The sequence below is a fragment of the Rasamsonia byssochlamydoides genome (genome assembly GCF_041956645.1).
Source record: "Rasamsonia byssochlamydoides strain NRRL 3658 unplaced genomic scaffold VTN77scaffold_69, whole genome shotgun sequence".
In the NCBI taxonomy this organism is placed as follows: domain Eukaryota; kingdom Fungi; phylum Ascomycota; class Eurotiomycetes; order Eurotiales; family Trichocomaceae; genus Rasamsonia; species Rasamsonia byssochlamydoides.
Window position 1 is genome coordinate 1 of NW_027192452.1, and position 14669 is coordinate 14669.

Here is a 14669-nt window from a genome sequence, read left to right on the forward strand (position 1 = left end):
CGCCCCCTTTTTTTTTCGTTTGATTTTGTGGGGAGAGAGTGCTTAATGAAGCAAATCCTAACTTCTCTGCCAGAGGAAGGCAGACAGGCTGGGAAAACGCAGGCACTGTTCGAATCTGGGGTAGAAAGTTCCGCGACAGTCGAGTCTTCCTGCTCAGTCAGGTGACGAGTAAAGCAGCCACGTTCCCTTCTAGGATGGAAATGCCACCTGGTGATGGTTGTCGCCCACAACTACAAAGTGTATGATTATTATCAGTGTCAGAAGATGAGATATCATTGATTGACATCGGGTGCCTTGTTTTAGCTATCTGCCCGAAACGTGTCCCCCGCCCTCTTCGCTTTCGCCCACGTCAGAGCTTGTCTCCACTGCTGGGCCACTCATTCACCGCAATCCAGTAGTGAAGGTCTCTATTTCCTCCATCTCAAGTCTGGACGATGTCACACCATGACCATTGCTGCCACTACAGCTACCTGATCCGTCTGTTGTAGCGCCTTACCCTGCCATCACATCTCACTGGCGTTGGATCCCGACCACTGAGCCGGGGCTTCTTGCAGCTCCTAGGCGCCAGCGTGTGCGCCCCACGTCAGTCCATCCAACCCGAAACCGGCTATCCTGACTGCGCGTTTCTACCAGCAACCTTGATCAGAAAACGAAGCCTGACACGTGCCATCGACCGGAACAACGGCCTCATGCGCCATGTCCGCGAAGTTTCGAAACATCCTCAGCAATCGCGATTTGGACCGGGAACGAGCGACCTCGAAGTCTGTCAAAGTTAAAGATCGGGACAAACCCAGAGACGGAGAGAGAGAACGTCGCCACCATCGCTCGTACCACGGAAAGAAGAGCGGTTCGTCAACCAGGGATCGAGACTCGGATATAACCGCTGTTCGCTCCACCTCGTCCACTTCGAGTTCCCGAACACGGATCCGCCGGTCCTCGATGGGAGAGGTTGAGAGTGTCAGCCGCTCGACCGCGGCCTCTTTCCTCGAATCGAGGGCCAGTCTGCCGTACCCAACCTTTTCCAAAGCACACAGCAAAGAGGCAGTCTGGAGTAGAGAGGATGATGCTGGACGGAAAATCGATATCCTAACGCCTGATCCCACCGATCTGGCCGATCGGGGAAAAGGAAAGATGGATGGGAAGGGGTCTACATCACGGAATGAACACCGACATACTGCGCCACCCAGCCCCCCTCTCACCGCAGACCAGAGGTCGTCGAGAAAAGGAAGCACAAGCGGAGACAAGGTGTCAGAGGAGAAGAAAGAAAAGGAAAAGAAAAAGGAAAAGGACGCAAAGACCAGAAGGAGTTCAACAGACCCTTCTCGGTCGTCTTCCAGCTTGGGTCACAAGAAAGATGATGATTCCAAAATCAGCAGCAGCAAGACGCCACGGCGCAGCACGTCGACAATTCGTGACTCGGCGACACCCAGCCGTTCGGCCAGCCATAAAACATCCAGGTCGAAACTATATGACAAGGTTGAATTGCCCAGACGGGCGGCCAGCCATCGTACCAAATCACCCATGAACTCCTCGATCCCCGCCGTCGCCGAATCGAGGTCGGAGTCGACCAACGATTCAGATGCGACATCCATTGCGCCGAATCAGCCCAAGCCTCCGTCACGAAACCAGTGGCGCACGTCGACACCTGACGATAAAGGGTATCGCAAACAGTCGCCGATCGAAGTCATTGTGGAACGGGAGGACGAGTCGGTCATCGACGGAAGAGGCTGTGGCGGACCGCCTCCCCCTCCACCCCCGCCACTGATGCCTGTTTCGCCCCCGAAAGTGGATTACTTGCTTCAAAATGGTGGATTGAATTATCGTATACCGAAACATCTGCTTGGCGCCGGAGAGTCTCCAAATATGCCGCAGGAGCTTGTCCAGCCCCAGACAGCGGTAGTCCGGGTTTTTGAGCCGTACCACCGATTGCTGGATGATTACATTCAAGTCATGGCTAAAAACGGTTCGTTGGCGGTGGCTACCGGGTATCGATCAGTAGCGCGCAGATTGTTGGACCGGTTGGAGGCCGTCTTCGCGCGCGACATCTCGTCCGAGACATGTGGGTGCCTGATGTGTGAGCAAGACGCGAACCATGAGGTCGCCTCCGGAGTCAGCTGGGGCGAAGTATTGGAGCTCGTGTCGGGTCGTCAGGAGCTGCCCAGCTGGCCGCCGTTCCAGATCACAGCGTCGGTAAAGGATCAGATGCTATCAGGCGAGGAGCACATACCGATGCAGAAGTTGGACATTGACGTGCCGGAGGAATATCGAGAACATTATATCCGCCAATCCCGCAAGACGAAGGAGGCGGTCGACAAGTGGCTGCTGGGACAGACCGAGCAGAGTCCCCCGGAGGAAGTGGACGATGAGACGCTGACCTTTGCGATGATGACGCATCTGGATCCCGAACGCCGCGAGCTGTTCTGTGCGCTCTTGGGAATTACCACATCGACCCCAGTACCGAAAGCTGAGACACCGCCGTCCCGAACGCGTCCGGAGTTTCTGAGTGCTTCTTCACTGGCTATCCAGCGGCTGTACCGACTAGCGGTCCCGCCTCGAGATTCGGAGACGGCAATTTACATGCTCAACAATCCGAACATTCACAACGTGCTGGCGACTCTAGCGGCGATCAGCAATGACGAGTGGGAGATCTTGATCTCGGGGCGCTTCGACGGATTTCTTCGTAGTGGAGCGGAAGACAACTTTCCCCCGTCGATGACGGCGTCCGCTCCACCGCGCCCGGGGAGCCGCTCATCGACGCCGTTTACCACTGCCTCGTATCAGACGGATGGCAGTTACCGACCAGCCAGCCAGCCGTATGGCGGGACGCCACCTCCGGCTGCGTTTGGGGCTCCAATTGCTCTGGACGAGGAGACTGAAATCGCGGCCCTCGCGGAGATCGAGCGGGATATCTATCTCAGCATGGAGGCTCTCGAGGATGCGTTCGAGGCATTGCATTGCAAAGCAGAAGCGGTGCGACGGGCCTTGCGAGAGCGAGGAGCGGGTTTGTCACTGGCGAACCAGGCCCGACGTGGCTTGGCGACGAATCTGGACGCGAGGCTGGGGACTCCGGCGTCGGTGAACGGGAGTCTGTTCGAAAGCGGGATGGAAGAAGACGATGGAATCGATGACGCCATCACTCTTGCGCCGGACGATTCGGCGAGCAACATCAGTTCGAACCGGCGACGGCGTCCGAAGCGACGAAGCGAGCGACGCACGCCTGCACCGGTTGAGGAGGAGGAAGAAGAAGAAGATGGCTATTCGAGACGTGATCGAAGGCGGTAGAAATGTTTTATCTGCCCAGCGCAGCATGCGATATGATGTGATGATCTGGAAAACATTTCACGACCAGACGATATGACCTGATCTGATCCGATCTGATGACACGATATGACATGATATGATATGAAATGATATGAACATGCATGATATGATATGACTGCTTGCATACCTAGCTGAACACATTGACATGCATCCATAGGGCTTCATTTTCTGCTATCAATTAACCAATACCCATGTGTTTGCCATCAATATGTGTGTTATTGTTGTTGTTTTCATTATTGGTTGGATTCCTGCGACTACCTCCATATTCTTAGCATTGAACTGAAGTTATGGACTCATGCATCAATTAGGGAATGGAAATGGAAATGGAAATCCATTGAATATTTATTGGTATTCAATATATTGCATTGATATTGTTAAGAATGCACCTCTCAGACTGTACCATACAGTATATTAGATCTTCCTAACAAAGCAGCAGTTCTTACATCCAGCAACTAAACGCGAAAGAAAAGAAAAAGAAAACAGAGAAAGAATAGATGGATGAATGGAAATGGATGAATCAATGAACAAAGAAAGGAAGACGGTTGATAAAATTTAACTAGCAAACCCTAACCCTATAGCCTAGCCTATTAGGTATAGGTATTTCAGGTAGCATAGCATAGCCCTATGCTCGAATTAAGTATTCAAAATTAAATAGACAGCCTAAGGGCTAATTTAACATGTATAGATAGTATATACTATTTCTTTCATTGTATAAGTTTGAGTTTATCTAAATTGTTACTGTACTATAAAAGAAAGTAGGTTAGGTAGGTAGCAACCAACAAAGTATGATTGGTTTTGATAAAAATTAAATCATCTGTCTGTCCTGTCCTATTTAATCACTGAGTGAGTTCTTCGACCTTAAATAGTATAATAAAGATAAGGATTTATTTATCAAGATTAGGTAGGTATTTTATCCTAGGCCTTCCCTTCCTTTCTCTAATCTAATGACGGCCCGTGCATATGAGTGTTTCCTGACTTGTTCTATCTATCTATCTGAACCCCTGATTTAATCTGATTGGATTGGATTGGATTGGATTCTTTCATCACTCTTTCTCGGGTTGATGCAGTCTACTGAGTAATGCAACATACTCGCGGCAGACTGCCTGAGTTGATACTTCTCGGGTTGTACAGTGTACTGTACTGTACTGTATATACAATACCTAGTGTATATAGTATGTCTCGGATAGACGCGTGGATCAATTAATCAATCAGTTGGATACAACGTAATACAACCTAGTAAGATATGCTTCGACAGGTGAAGACCTTAGGTATATACACAGTTATGTACCTGGTGAGTTAAGGGGAAAAAAAAGACCCCATGTAAGTTAGTAGTGGTGCTACTGGGCTACCAGGGAAATACCCCTCACGTGCAATTAGATTATGATTCATTTCATTGAATTTAGATAGGGGGTATATATTATAATGTCGTGTCCTAACCTTTTCTTTTTCTCTCCCCTCTTTCTTTCTTCTCTGTCTCTTTCATTAATTCCAGCTTTGTTTCCTTTTTTTTTTCTTAGAGAATTTAGGCCGATAGATATAGTATATTCTTCACATTTCTTTCTTCTTCTTTTTCTTTTCTCCATTTTTTCTTTCAAGGAAAAAAGCCATAAAGAAAAAAAAAGACTGACAGACTCGATTGATGCAGCTCTAAACGGCTCTTCATTCTTTATTACTGATTCTAGGGACGTGATGCAAGAACTGCAAACATGTTTTGTTCTTTTTATTGATAACGTAACAGATGGCACTGAAGAAAACAGACAGCACTCGCTCTTGTAATATATACAGACGGTGCATATCGACTGGATATCAGGATCTAAAGGAATATTCCAGTTCGATTTTCAAAGCTGACGGCATGCCTGTGGCTGCCCAGTCATCCAATACTTTCCATACCCAAACTAGCTCCGTTTACCCTATCTATATCAACTCCCTCACCCCCGTGTAGATGGCTTTTCTTCTTTACTCTTTCTTCTTTACTCTGCAGCTTCAGTAGCTGTCACTGAGATATATTTCTTATCGACAGAGCAACCGTGCCAACAGGACGAGACAAGATGTCGACCATCGGGGCACAACAGACCTCACCGGGCTTTCTACTCGAGTGGATCGACCGCCGTCCAGCTCGCGTCCGCACCAGGACCAATTACTGCTTGTTCCTCGTCAGGGTCATTACTCTGCCGATGTTCATGGTGAGTATTCGCAACGGCCAGCTGGTGAAGATGGATATCAGGCTGTTTGTCCCGACGGAGACCGGCCAGAACGGTGAGCTTACCTTCCGCGAAGTGGACAGCGCTCAGCTGCCTTCGTATATTCATTGCCCTGGGTTCCAGCGATTCCACCGCGTGTCTGACACCTGTGGACTCATCCACTGCGACGACTTCTGGTTCTCTTGGCCGGGGACCTTCAAGCTTGAGATCAGTCTCTACCTGGAGGGTTCTGGCTGCTTTCTGGGCCGGTGCATTCTGGCGCCTTTTGAGGTGACGATGTCTAGAGAGAGGGGGAATATGGAGTAAGTGTGACCTTGCAGATGTGGGTACATGCCTACGGGCATGATTACGATATCTGCATCTCCCTGTCTATCTTTCTTCCCTGGGTCTCTCTTCCTTTCAGTCATGTCTAATAAAATATGCATGACCTAGACTAGTTAGCAATGGATGGAAACTTACCAAGTGTTTATCTGACGAGTAGCCAGATCTATTTGTTCTGGCGATCTGTAGAGAGTCGATTAATGTTAAACAATCCCTTTTTAGATAGATAGGCCAGGCAATTATAATAGCTTATTTAAGTATACAGCCGGTTTATACTTACATCTTGCATATCTAACTAGAAACTACTCTTACAAAGTGTAAGAACAAGATAGAAAGAAGCCATCTTTGTCAGAACTGACGATAGGATCATGTGTAATATGTCAATAACTTGACTGGTAAATCTGTCAGATTCTGGTGTTCCGGGAACAAAGCAATCTCACAAAGTAAACGGTTATCCGAGACAATGAAGCAAACGGAATCATATCGATCCTGTAGTATCTGGCTTATAAGCAGTCTATTTCCTCATGATTCTGATCTTCTCCAATTATTGTCTTATAGTCCTGTTATACTAGGGGTTCTACATTAGTCAAAATATATTCTATTCACCGTCTCTGTTGACAGAAGATATTATGACTAACACGATGGGAAGTGTGATGTGACATTACTTGACAGCCACAGGCTCCTCAGCAGCTGGGACGTCACTTATGACCTTCGAGCCATCTGCTTCACTTCCTGATATTGAGTCAACCAGTGCCGTCACACTGTCATATTCTCTGAAAAGAGTCATCACAGCACGTACATATCAGCGTCAGCATGGTGCCCTGCTTGCAGCTTCTTTTTCTCTTTTTTCTACCATCGAACCCAAGAGCAATCATTACAGACTTCATATACAATCTCATCCAGACTTATTCAGAGCAAGGCTGTATATCAAGAACATTATACACACCTTCTTGCTGGCATACATATATCTTACTTACGCTTGGACATACGACATACATACACACGTGCAACATGTCCACCAAGACCATAGTGGTCCGAGAACACTACAAGTTCAGGTTAACGTCGGCTACAACCAGTGATGGAAACCCTGCTGCCAAACACCCCAAAGTACGACAACTTTACCCAGGCTTTATATTCAGCGTTTCCATTCGCCTCGGCTCCAACAGGACAATTAGCGGAGGCGAGAAAATCCACATCGACAAGATCACGCTCAAAGTCTACGACCCAGATCATAGGTTCTCGGGCTATGACGACCCTGGCAATGACGGCTATCGCGCGGTGCGTGAAGATTCGGTGCATACCCACGCTATCTGGCATGACGAGTACAAATTACAGAAGATTTCCGACACGCAAGGGATCTTTGCTATGGATGGCTTCCAGTTCCTCCAACCCGGCTCCTTCAAGATCAAGTTCCATGCCAAACTCAATGGTGTGGGCGACGAAGACTTGGGCACCACAGAGGAAGAACAGATCGTCAAAGTCACAGGACAACCTGCTAATGCCGGTGGGTTTATATAATTAATCAATCCATCAATCCATCCATGCCCGGTGTTCGAGTCGTGTGGAGTCAATTCTAGTCTGTGTGAATTTTCGAATCCCTATGTCTGTCTAGAGTAGGAGAACCATCTCCATTTCCAGTTTCTTGCATTTCATTTCATTTATTACTAGAGGGCAATGACCATGCGGGACATGATGGACATGCCTGGTGTGACGACAACATACCTTCTTTTCCTTTTCTTCTTTTCTTCTTTTCTTCTTGGCCTCTTTTATAGGTTCTTGTCATCTATTTATGTGTATACAGCACTAGACATCACTATGTATGAGTTAGATCACTTAGACAGTCGAATTCTTTTTAAATCAATTACCCAGATGCCAGTTATTCGCCATCATGATTATTGATCACGATTATTCAGATAGTGCAACAGGGTAAATGAAAACCAATATCTCCTACACATCATGGAGGATGGAAATAAAAGGAGCCTTAGCATTCTATTTTTGTCCTGTTTCTTTCCTTTTAGTAGGAGATCTTCTTGGCCGTGTTCACTGACACTGCTTAGTTAGGTATATACCAGGTATGGAGTATATAATTAGCTACATTAGGCATACCGCTTATATACATGTTGAGTATAGAACAGTACGATAATCGTCTACCATGTTTATTGGGCAGAACTAAAACAACACAATTATACCGAGGAAGACGATAAGAAGATTGATTAAATTTTGATTAAGACAGGAAGAAACGATGGTGATTAGAAAAGATCAGAAGATAAGAAAATAGGCTTATTTTAAGCACAAAAACCAGCGTTGCGGATTAGCTTCCATCTCCTTCCTTGTCTCGGGTATTTGCTTGGTTCACGGGTGAGATCACCACCACCTAGACCCCGGCGATGAGCTCGCACGTCAATGTGGTGCTGGGGTCTAGTAGTCCCTATATCATTTTTATTATATGGATGAAGGCAAGATGAGCTCCTTGTGATTGAATCAACACCCCCCCCCCCCCCCCCCCCCCCCTTCTTTTATGGATAATTTAGGATCAAGATCTTTATTTTATTTTATTTACTATTCCATCTTTCTTGCTGAATTTTTACACATACTAGGGGTGCTCTGCCAGACACATCAACCGTGCCGAGGTCTGCTGGCAGGTCCTCGGCACGGTTAGAAACCTTTTGTAACTGTCAATTTTTTTTGTTCCCCTCACTCCCCAACTCCGCCCCCCCTTTTTACCCCCCACTATCAATCGGTGAGAATTTGGGGAAGTGGGTGGCGACAAGCAAAGTGTCATGTCTCCGCAGTACTTCGAATTTGTATCCACTAGGGCTGGTACGACTCACCTCGTGCTGTACTCCATACAGACTGAGAACTCTCTCATTTTTTTTTGGTTCGTTAAATGTAAGGTTGATGTCTGTGTTAGACGAATACGACGACTACAGAATACGAAGTAATTTCTTGATAATCTCGCGAGCTTAATTGCTTGGTGATCGTAGCTACACCGGCTCACCGAGTGTGACTGGTTCGGCCGTTCGGAGATCTTCACTGATTTTCCGTCGTTGCGCAGGCTAGCAGGGGTAGAAAGGAAACAAATCCGAATAGACTTTGTCCACCGTTTGATGGCTGAATCAACTGTAGGAGATGACAGCTGTTGCTTGGTCCATCTGCCAAAGACTTCAGGGGATGACTGCCGGGATGTCGGCAAGTGGAATAAGATGAGGCGAAAGTCGATAGCCAAACTTTATTTATTCTTCACATTCCGGAATCACGGAACTACTACTAGCGATTTGTCAGCACGTCAGGGACCAGTCGGGGAGATTTTTTTCGGGGAGCAAAATACTCCTACTCTGTCCATGCCAAAAAAGAAAGAAAAAAAAATGACATGCATCATGCCAAGACCAGTGGCGACTAAACCTGACTAAGCTAGGGGCCTGGGGGAATTCCGTGCAGAAAAAAAAAACGAAAAAGAAAATTGACCAGACTGGGGTTCGATCCCAGGACCTCATCGGGTTAACTCGAACTCTTTGCGAGTCCGCATGTTAACGATGCGTGATAACCAACTACACCATCCGGCCAATTTCTGGCAGTGTTGTCCTGCCCTTCCTTTATCTACCTTCCTACTACACCCATGTACCACGTACCTGCAATCATTGACGACTCGACACCCACAATCGATGATTCAATCATCACCTCTCCAATGCAGGTACCCTTTCCATCGGATCCTGACCTGCCAGTCTGCTTGTGCTAGTCCAGTCGCTCTCCGTCTGAGATTTACTTCTGTATCTGATTCCAGGCCGTCACAGCCTTAGGAATCCACATAAGAACCTACGGAGACTCCGTACTCTCTTCCGAGTTCTGACACGGAAACACATGCCGCCCCGTCTCCGGCCGTTGCAACTTGCTCCACATCGTCGTATACTCGTTCACTCTAAGGCTTAGTCTAAGCCTTAGAAAGACTACTCCGTACGTACGTACCGACGACCAAGCCCCGCAATTAGACTAAATCTGATTCCTACTAGGTACTCCGTATTTTATCCAACTGCTTCTGGAAACCAGCGTCAACCTCGAGGCTCTTCGCCGCCATCAGCGAGTATTGGTGGTTAGCGAGACTGGGAGTCGTATGTCGTTCTTGCATGTGGACTTCATCTCCGACCCAACGTCAACAGCCAAATTGGACTTCTATTGACGCAATCTGGTGTCCTGATACCAAATCTTTGTCCTGTCCAACACGAGATCCAGTTTTCTGCCTCAGCGACACTTCTTTCCTATGCAGGGTCTCTTCCGTCCGCCCGGTCCCACCGACGATCTGACCTATGCACGCCAGCGCCAATCTGAATCATTCATTCGTCGTTGCAGGATGGAGCCACAGTGTCACCCCTGCCAAGGCACAGCCTGCGGAGCAGAGTGCACACCCCTCGACACGCGCTTGTGCTGCGTCTAGAACCTTCAAACCACTTTCAAACCACTTCTGAGAACTCTGTGGCCCATCAAGCGGCTGACTGAACGAAGACTACGGAGTACTCCGTACTGTTGCCCGTGTCCAACTGGCTACACTGTGTCACAAGCAGCAACGGTAGTGGTATTAGTCTCGTCGTTGGCAACATGACCCAGGATTGCACTGTGGATCATGGCAAATACTGGACAACACGTTTGAAGCAGAGGCCTCCGTGCGTCGGAAATGAGCTTCAATATTACCCGCGATGTTCCCCGGATTTCTTTCCCCTTACTCTCACTCCGTACTCCGTACTTTGGGAGAAGCTATGTGCGCTATCACGTCATGGCAGGAAGCCACACAGGTAAAAAGTCTCGCCAAGCAAGCTTCGAGTAGTGTGAGAACTGGCAGATATAGGGTCGCACATTGCACGTTGCACGAGCTCCGATAAACAGTGTCGTCCACTCAGCACGTAAAAGAGTGCCCTGCTGGTCTTATATTCGGACTCCGGAGTATTAGAATAGGTTTCTATAAGGCTAAAGTTCCAGTTTGCATTGAACCTTATTCATCTACATACCGATCCAGGAAACCGGGAAATGTAAAAAATCGGCATAAGCCTTGACCCTGGCCCGGTTTAAGTTCACCGGCCCGATTAGGTCGTCTCATTATTATGTTCACCGGTCTGATCAATATAGTGAACCACGTACTCCGTACAGTATTTTATCCTGGATCTCTATAGTTATTCCCTCCCTCCCACTTTTCGTGCTTCTTTCTCTCAAAAGTCTACTCGTGAAGCGTCTCTCTGGCAGAGCAGCATGGTTGTGAATAATCGACTGCAATCATGAATTTGATCTGGGCCCTGAAACTGCTCCGAAGCAGTCCACCTGAAGACCGTACCTTGTCGGCTCGAGATTCTCCCCTGGATATCTCTCCGCTCTCCGACGTTCAGCGAAATGGCCTCATCGCCATCTCGGTGCTGGCGGTGATCTCGGCCGTCGCGACGTTCAGTCTGCTGTGTTTTATCTCGTACCGATTGATCTTCTGGCGGAGATACTACCAACACTCTCTCGGATTTAATCAGAACATCGTCCTGATCTACAACCTGCTGGTGGCCGACTTCATACAGGCGCTGGCCTTCCTGATCTGCACGCACTGGGTTGTGCACAATGCCATCCGCGCGAATACCGCCGCGTGCTTTCTGCAGGGACTCTTGCTGCAGATCGGCGATCCTGGGAGCGGGTTGTTCGTGCTGGCCATCGCGCTTCACACATTTATGATGGTGACGTCTGGTCGCAAGTTGGAACACCGCTGGTTCGTCACTGCCGTGGTCGGCGTGTGGGCATTTCTGGCAATTCTCGTCATCATCCCGCTTGCTTCCCACGGAGCAGACATTTTTATTCCTTCGGGAGCATGGGTAAGTATATAGACATTTTTTTTTCTGCGTCTGTCTAACAATCTTTTTATAGTGCTGGATCAACGAAGCGTACGAAACAGATCGACTGTGGACGCACTATCTGTGGATCTTCCTGGCTGAGTTCGGCACGGTGGTTTTGTATGCCATCATGTTTGTCCACTTGAGACGGCGGATCGCGGCCTCGACAATCCTCGGAAGCAGTCACGCCGACAGCCTGAAGCGGCTGCGACGGGTGGTCAGCTACATGGTGATCTATCCAGTCGCGTATGTGGTGCTGTCGCTTCCCTTGGCCGCAGGTCGGATGGCGTCTGAACGGGGGACGGGGCCCAGCATGGCGTATTTCTGTCTGTCGGGGGCCATGATGACCAGTTCTGGATTCGTCGACGTGATCATGTATACCCTCACGCGAAAGAACCTCCTCATTGAATCTGAATTGAGTCGAGATCGGGATCGGGATCGCAGCTACAACCACACCCACTCTAACAGCCTCCACTCTCGCCGACCAAACCATCTGACCACAACAACCATCACCGCGAGGGACAATTCCACTCCTATCAAAGAGAGCTCCCGGAAGAAGGGCAATCCACTCCGCAGTGTCTGGGCTGGAGATAACAATAATAATGAGTTCGACCCTGAGCGGGACAGCTCGACGGAGCTCATCGTCCCGAACAAGGACGTGGAACTGACGCAGATGGGGAAGGTGTATCAGTCGACGACCATCGAGATCACGCACGAACCGGCTGATATGGCAGAGAGTGTGGACTCGCGATCCAGTCGGGATCTGCCTGATGGTCATCGTGATCGTCACAATCCATCGAATGCGGATCGGATGTGGGGGAAATAAATCAGGTGTACACATCACCACTGATCGACTAGTCGTTCTCTCTCTCTCTCTCTCTCTCTCTCTCTCTCTCTCTCTTTTTTCTTTTTCTTTATCTTTTCTTTCTTTATTTTTTATAAAAAAAATACCCTTTAAGAGCAGTTACATGTTTATGTTCCATCCAACACAGGGACAGACTATGATGATGTCTGGGTGGTGCTTTTCTGTCCGTATATCAGTATATACATACCATTTTCATTTCGTCTATTCTATTTTATCAACAGATATTAAGTCTTTTTAATTTTTTTTTCTTCAGTCATGATCTTTTGTTCTTTCTCGTCAACTTGACTGTTCCTGTCCTATTTTGTATTGCCTGTGTATACATACGTGCTGGACGAATGATGATGATGGTGATGATGAATAAAAATTGAGTATTACTTCTTTCATTCAATCATGCCTTGCGTTCGTGTCACTCACCCATTTTCCCTTCTTTCTTTTTTTTCTTTTTTTTTTTGAAGTCGAGGTACCTATATGCCTAGTACGTGTATGGACAGGACACGACAGGACAGAATGTCTATACTTGGAAATTAAAATGACATTATTACACTAGCCTTCAACAACACGTTTCACTCGTCTTAGGCTTGAAGAGGAAAGGGTCAAAAAAACCCCTAAGATTACCAGCTAATGCCTATGCGAGGCAACCAGTGATCTTCGGCCCCTGACCGCACTTACCATATATATAGGCTTTTTGTTTTTATTTTCTCTGTGGACTCCTTGCCTTACAAATTTAGATGTGATATAGGTTTCTTGCTATATGTTTTACTACTATTCGATTCGGAGTATTCATAGGCCTCATGCTCCCCAATATAATAATACTCCATATATAGCCTCGTTGCAAACAGCCAATACGTGGAGACTAAACCCAACTAGGTAGTTCTTGCAGTGGGTACGTATGTACTGTACTGTACATACATTAAAGGAGGACCCACTTATACATTCTTTTTTATACGGAGTAATAAAGGGAAAAAGGGAATAAAGGAAATAAAGGAAATAACTATATGTGTACTAACGAGTCAACTCAGGTGCAGCTGAGACCAAGACAAGACAAGACAAGGGTATCGATGATTCCATGATTATTTTATTTAATGTGGTGAAAGTAAGTAAGCCTATGGTATGAATATATGGTATGAAGTAAGTAGAAATAGATAGATAGATAGCTACATAGCTAGCTAGCTAGTTGCCTGTATGTAATGTACCTGGGTAGTTGGACTCGGGATGATTCTGATATTAGTAAAACAGCACGAAACCGAATGCTACCTTTCTATCGAGGGAGCAGGCCAAGGGTCAGAGGAAGTAGAGCCAACTTTGCTCCAGAAAGTGCTCCTATTACAAGATCAAACTGTTAAGGAAAACGGAATTGACGAGGTTATCCTCTCCCAGGACCGTCAATGATTAGAACTCCTGAACAGCATAAGGAGGAAACTCCCTAGAACCCTGAGAAGCATAAGGAACTTCCCGAATAGAGAGAGCTCTTTGCTGGCAATGTAGAATAACTTCTATAATAAATAATAAGTAAGAATAAGATACAAGTTTTCACTCCAAGAGGGTCATACTGTAGGCGAGAAGGTTGTTGTTATTCGTAACTATCTACGGCTGTGATGATATTCTATATCCTTTATCGACGGATTACATGATCCCTTGTTACATTAGAAGGTCAAAAAGGGAATAAGAAAGGAAAAGAAAAGAAAAGATACATTTACTATACTAAAATTGGCTGGCTGCACATAAAACATTACATTGTAGTGTGAGAACAATTTCTGAAAACCCCGCTAGTCGGTCCTATATGGTAATTGTGATTGATGACTGGCATAGCATCACTACTCTAGTAATTAAATTAATCAATTTTCTATTTTCTATTTCATTCAGGAATCCTAGCAGTAAACTCTTTATAATTATAATAATTGCTAAAGGGTCCTTAGGAGGAAGGGTGATTTTCTTCTGAAAAAAAAAAGAATCTAAACTCCGTATCTGATATGTCTGCCTGAAGTATTATTTTTTATTCTTGTATTTTTTATTTTTTATTTTTTTTATTTTTTTTATTTTTTATTTTTTTATTTTTTTATTTTTTTATTTTTTTATTTTTTTATTTTTTTATTTTTTTATTTTTTTATT

General features: G+C 46.6%; 6 protein-coding genes and 1 non-coding gene across 7 annotated transcripts; 6 read left to right on the plus strand and 1 right to left on the minus strand.

Annotated features, from left to right (window-relative positions):
* Nucleotides 1-194: 194 nt before the first annotated feature.
* VTN77DRAFT_8058 (uncharacterized protein) lies at nt 195-474 on the plus strand (the record flags this gene model as incomplete). The annotated part of the gene is made up of 2 exons (XM_069424514.1): nt 195-239; nt 304-474. 2 exons carry the CDS (start codon nt 195-197, stop codon nt 472-474), a joined length of 216 nt encoding a protein of 71 aa, XP_069274792.1.
* A 222-nt stretch (nt 475-696) lies between these two features.
* On the plus strand, nt 697-3282 carry VTN77DRAFT_8059 (uncharacterized protein; the record flags this gene model as incomplete). Its single annotated transcript, XM_069424515.1, has 1 exon — nt 697-3282. The coding sequence occupies one exon, from the start codon at nt 697-699 to the stop codon at nt 3280-3282; it is 2586 nt and encodes an 861-aa protein (XP_069274793.1).
* A 2087-nt stretch (nt 3283-5369) lies between these two features.
* Nucleotides 5370-6579, plus strand: VTN77DRAFT_8060 (uncharacterized protein; the record flags this gene model as incomplete). Its single annotated transcript, XM_069424517.1, has 2 exons — nt 5370-5824; nt 6522-6579. The coding sequence occupies 2 exons, from the start codon at nt 5370-5372 to the stop codon at nt 6577-6579; spliced, it is 513 nt and encodes a 170-aa protein (XP_069274794.1).
* Nucleotides 6580-6854: 275 nt separating this feature from the next.
* Nucleotides 6855-7361, plus strand: VTN77DRAFT_8061 (uncharacterized protein; the record flags this gene model as incomplete). Its single annotated transcript, XM_069424518.1, has 1 exon — nt 6855-7361. The coding sequence occupies one exon, from the start codon at nt 6855-6857 to the stop codon at nt 7359-7361; it is 507 nt and encodes a 168-aa protein (XP_069274795.1).
* A 1943-nt stretch (nt 7362-9304) lies between these two features.
* Nucleotides 9305-9406, minus strand: VTN77DRAFT_t122. The gene has a single exon. It is a non-coding gene; the product is annotated as a tRNA-Val (tRNA).
* Nucleotides 9407-9701: 295 nt separating this feature from the next.
* Nucleotides 9702-10017, plus strand: VTN77DRAFT_8062 (uncharacterized protein; the record flags this gene model as incomplete). Its single annotated transcript, XM_069424519.1, has 3 exons — nt 9702-9744; nt 9787-9798; nt 9851-10017. 3 exons carry the CDS (start codon nt 9702-9704, stop codon nt 10015-10017), a joined length of 222 nt encoding a protein of 73 aa, XP_069274796.1.
* Nucleotides 10018-11104: 1087 nt separating this feature from the next.
* VTN77DRAFT_8063 (uncharacterized protein) lies at nt 11105-12521 on the plus strand (the record flags this gene model as incomplete). The annotated part of the gene is made up of 2 exons (XM_069424520.1): nt 11105-11677; nt 11730-12521. The coding sequence occupies 2 exons, from the start codon at nt 11105-11107 to the stop codon at nt 12519-12521; spliced, it is 1365 nt and encodes a 454-aa protein (XP_069274797.1).
* Nucleotides 12522-14669: the final 2148 nt, after the last annotated feature.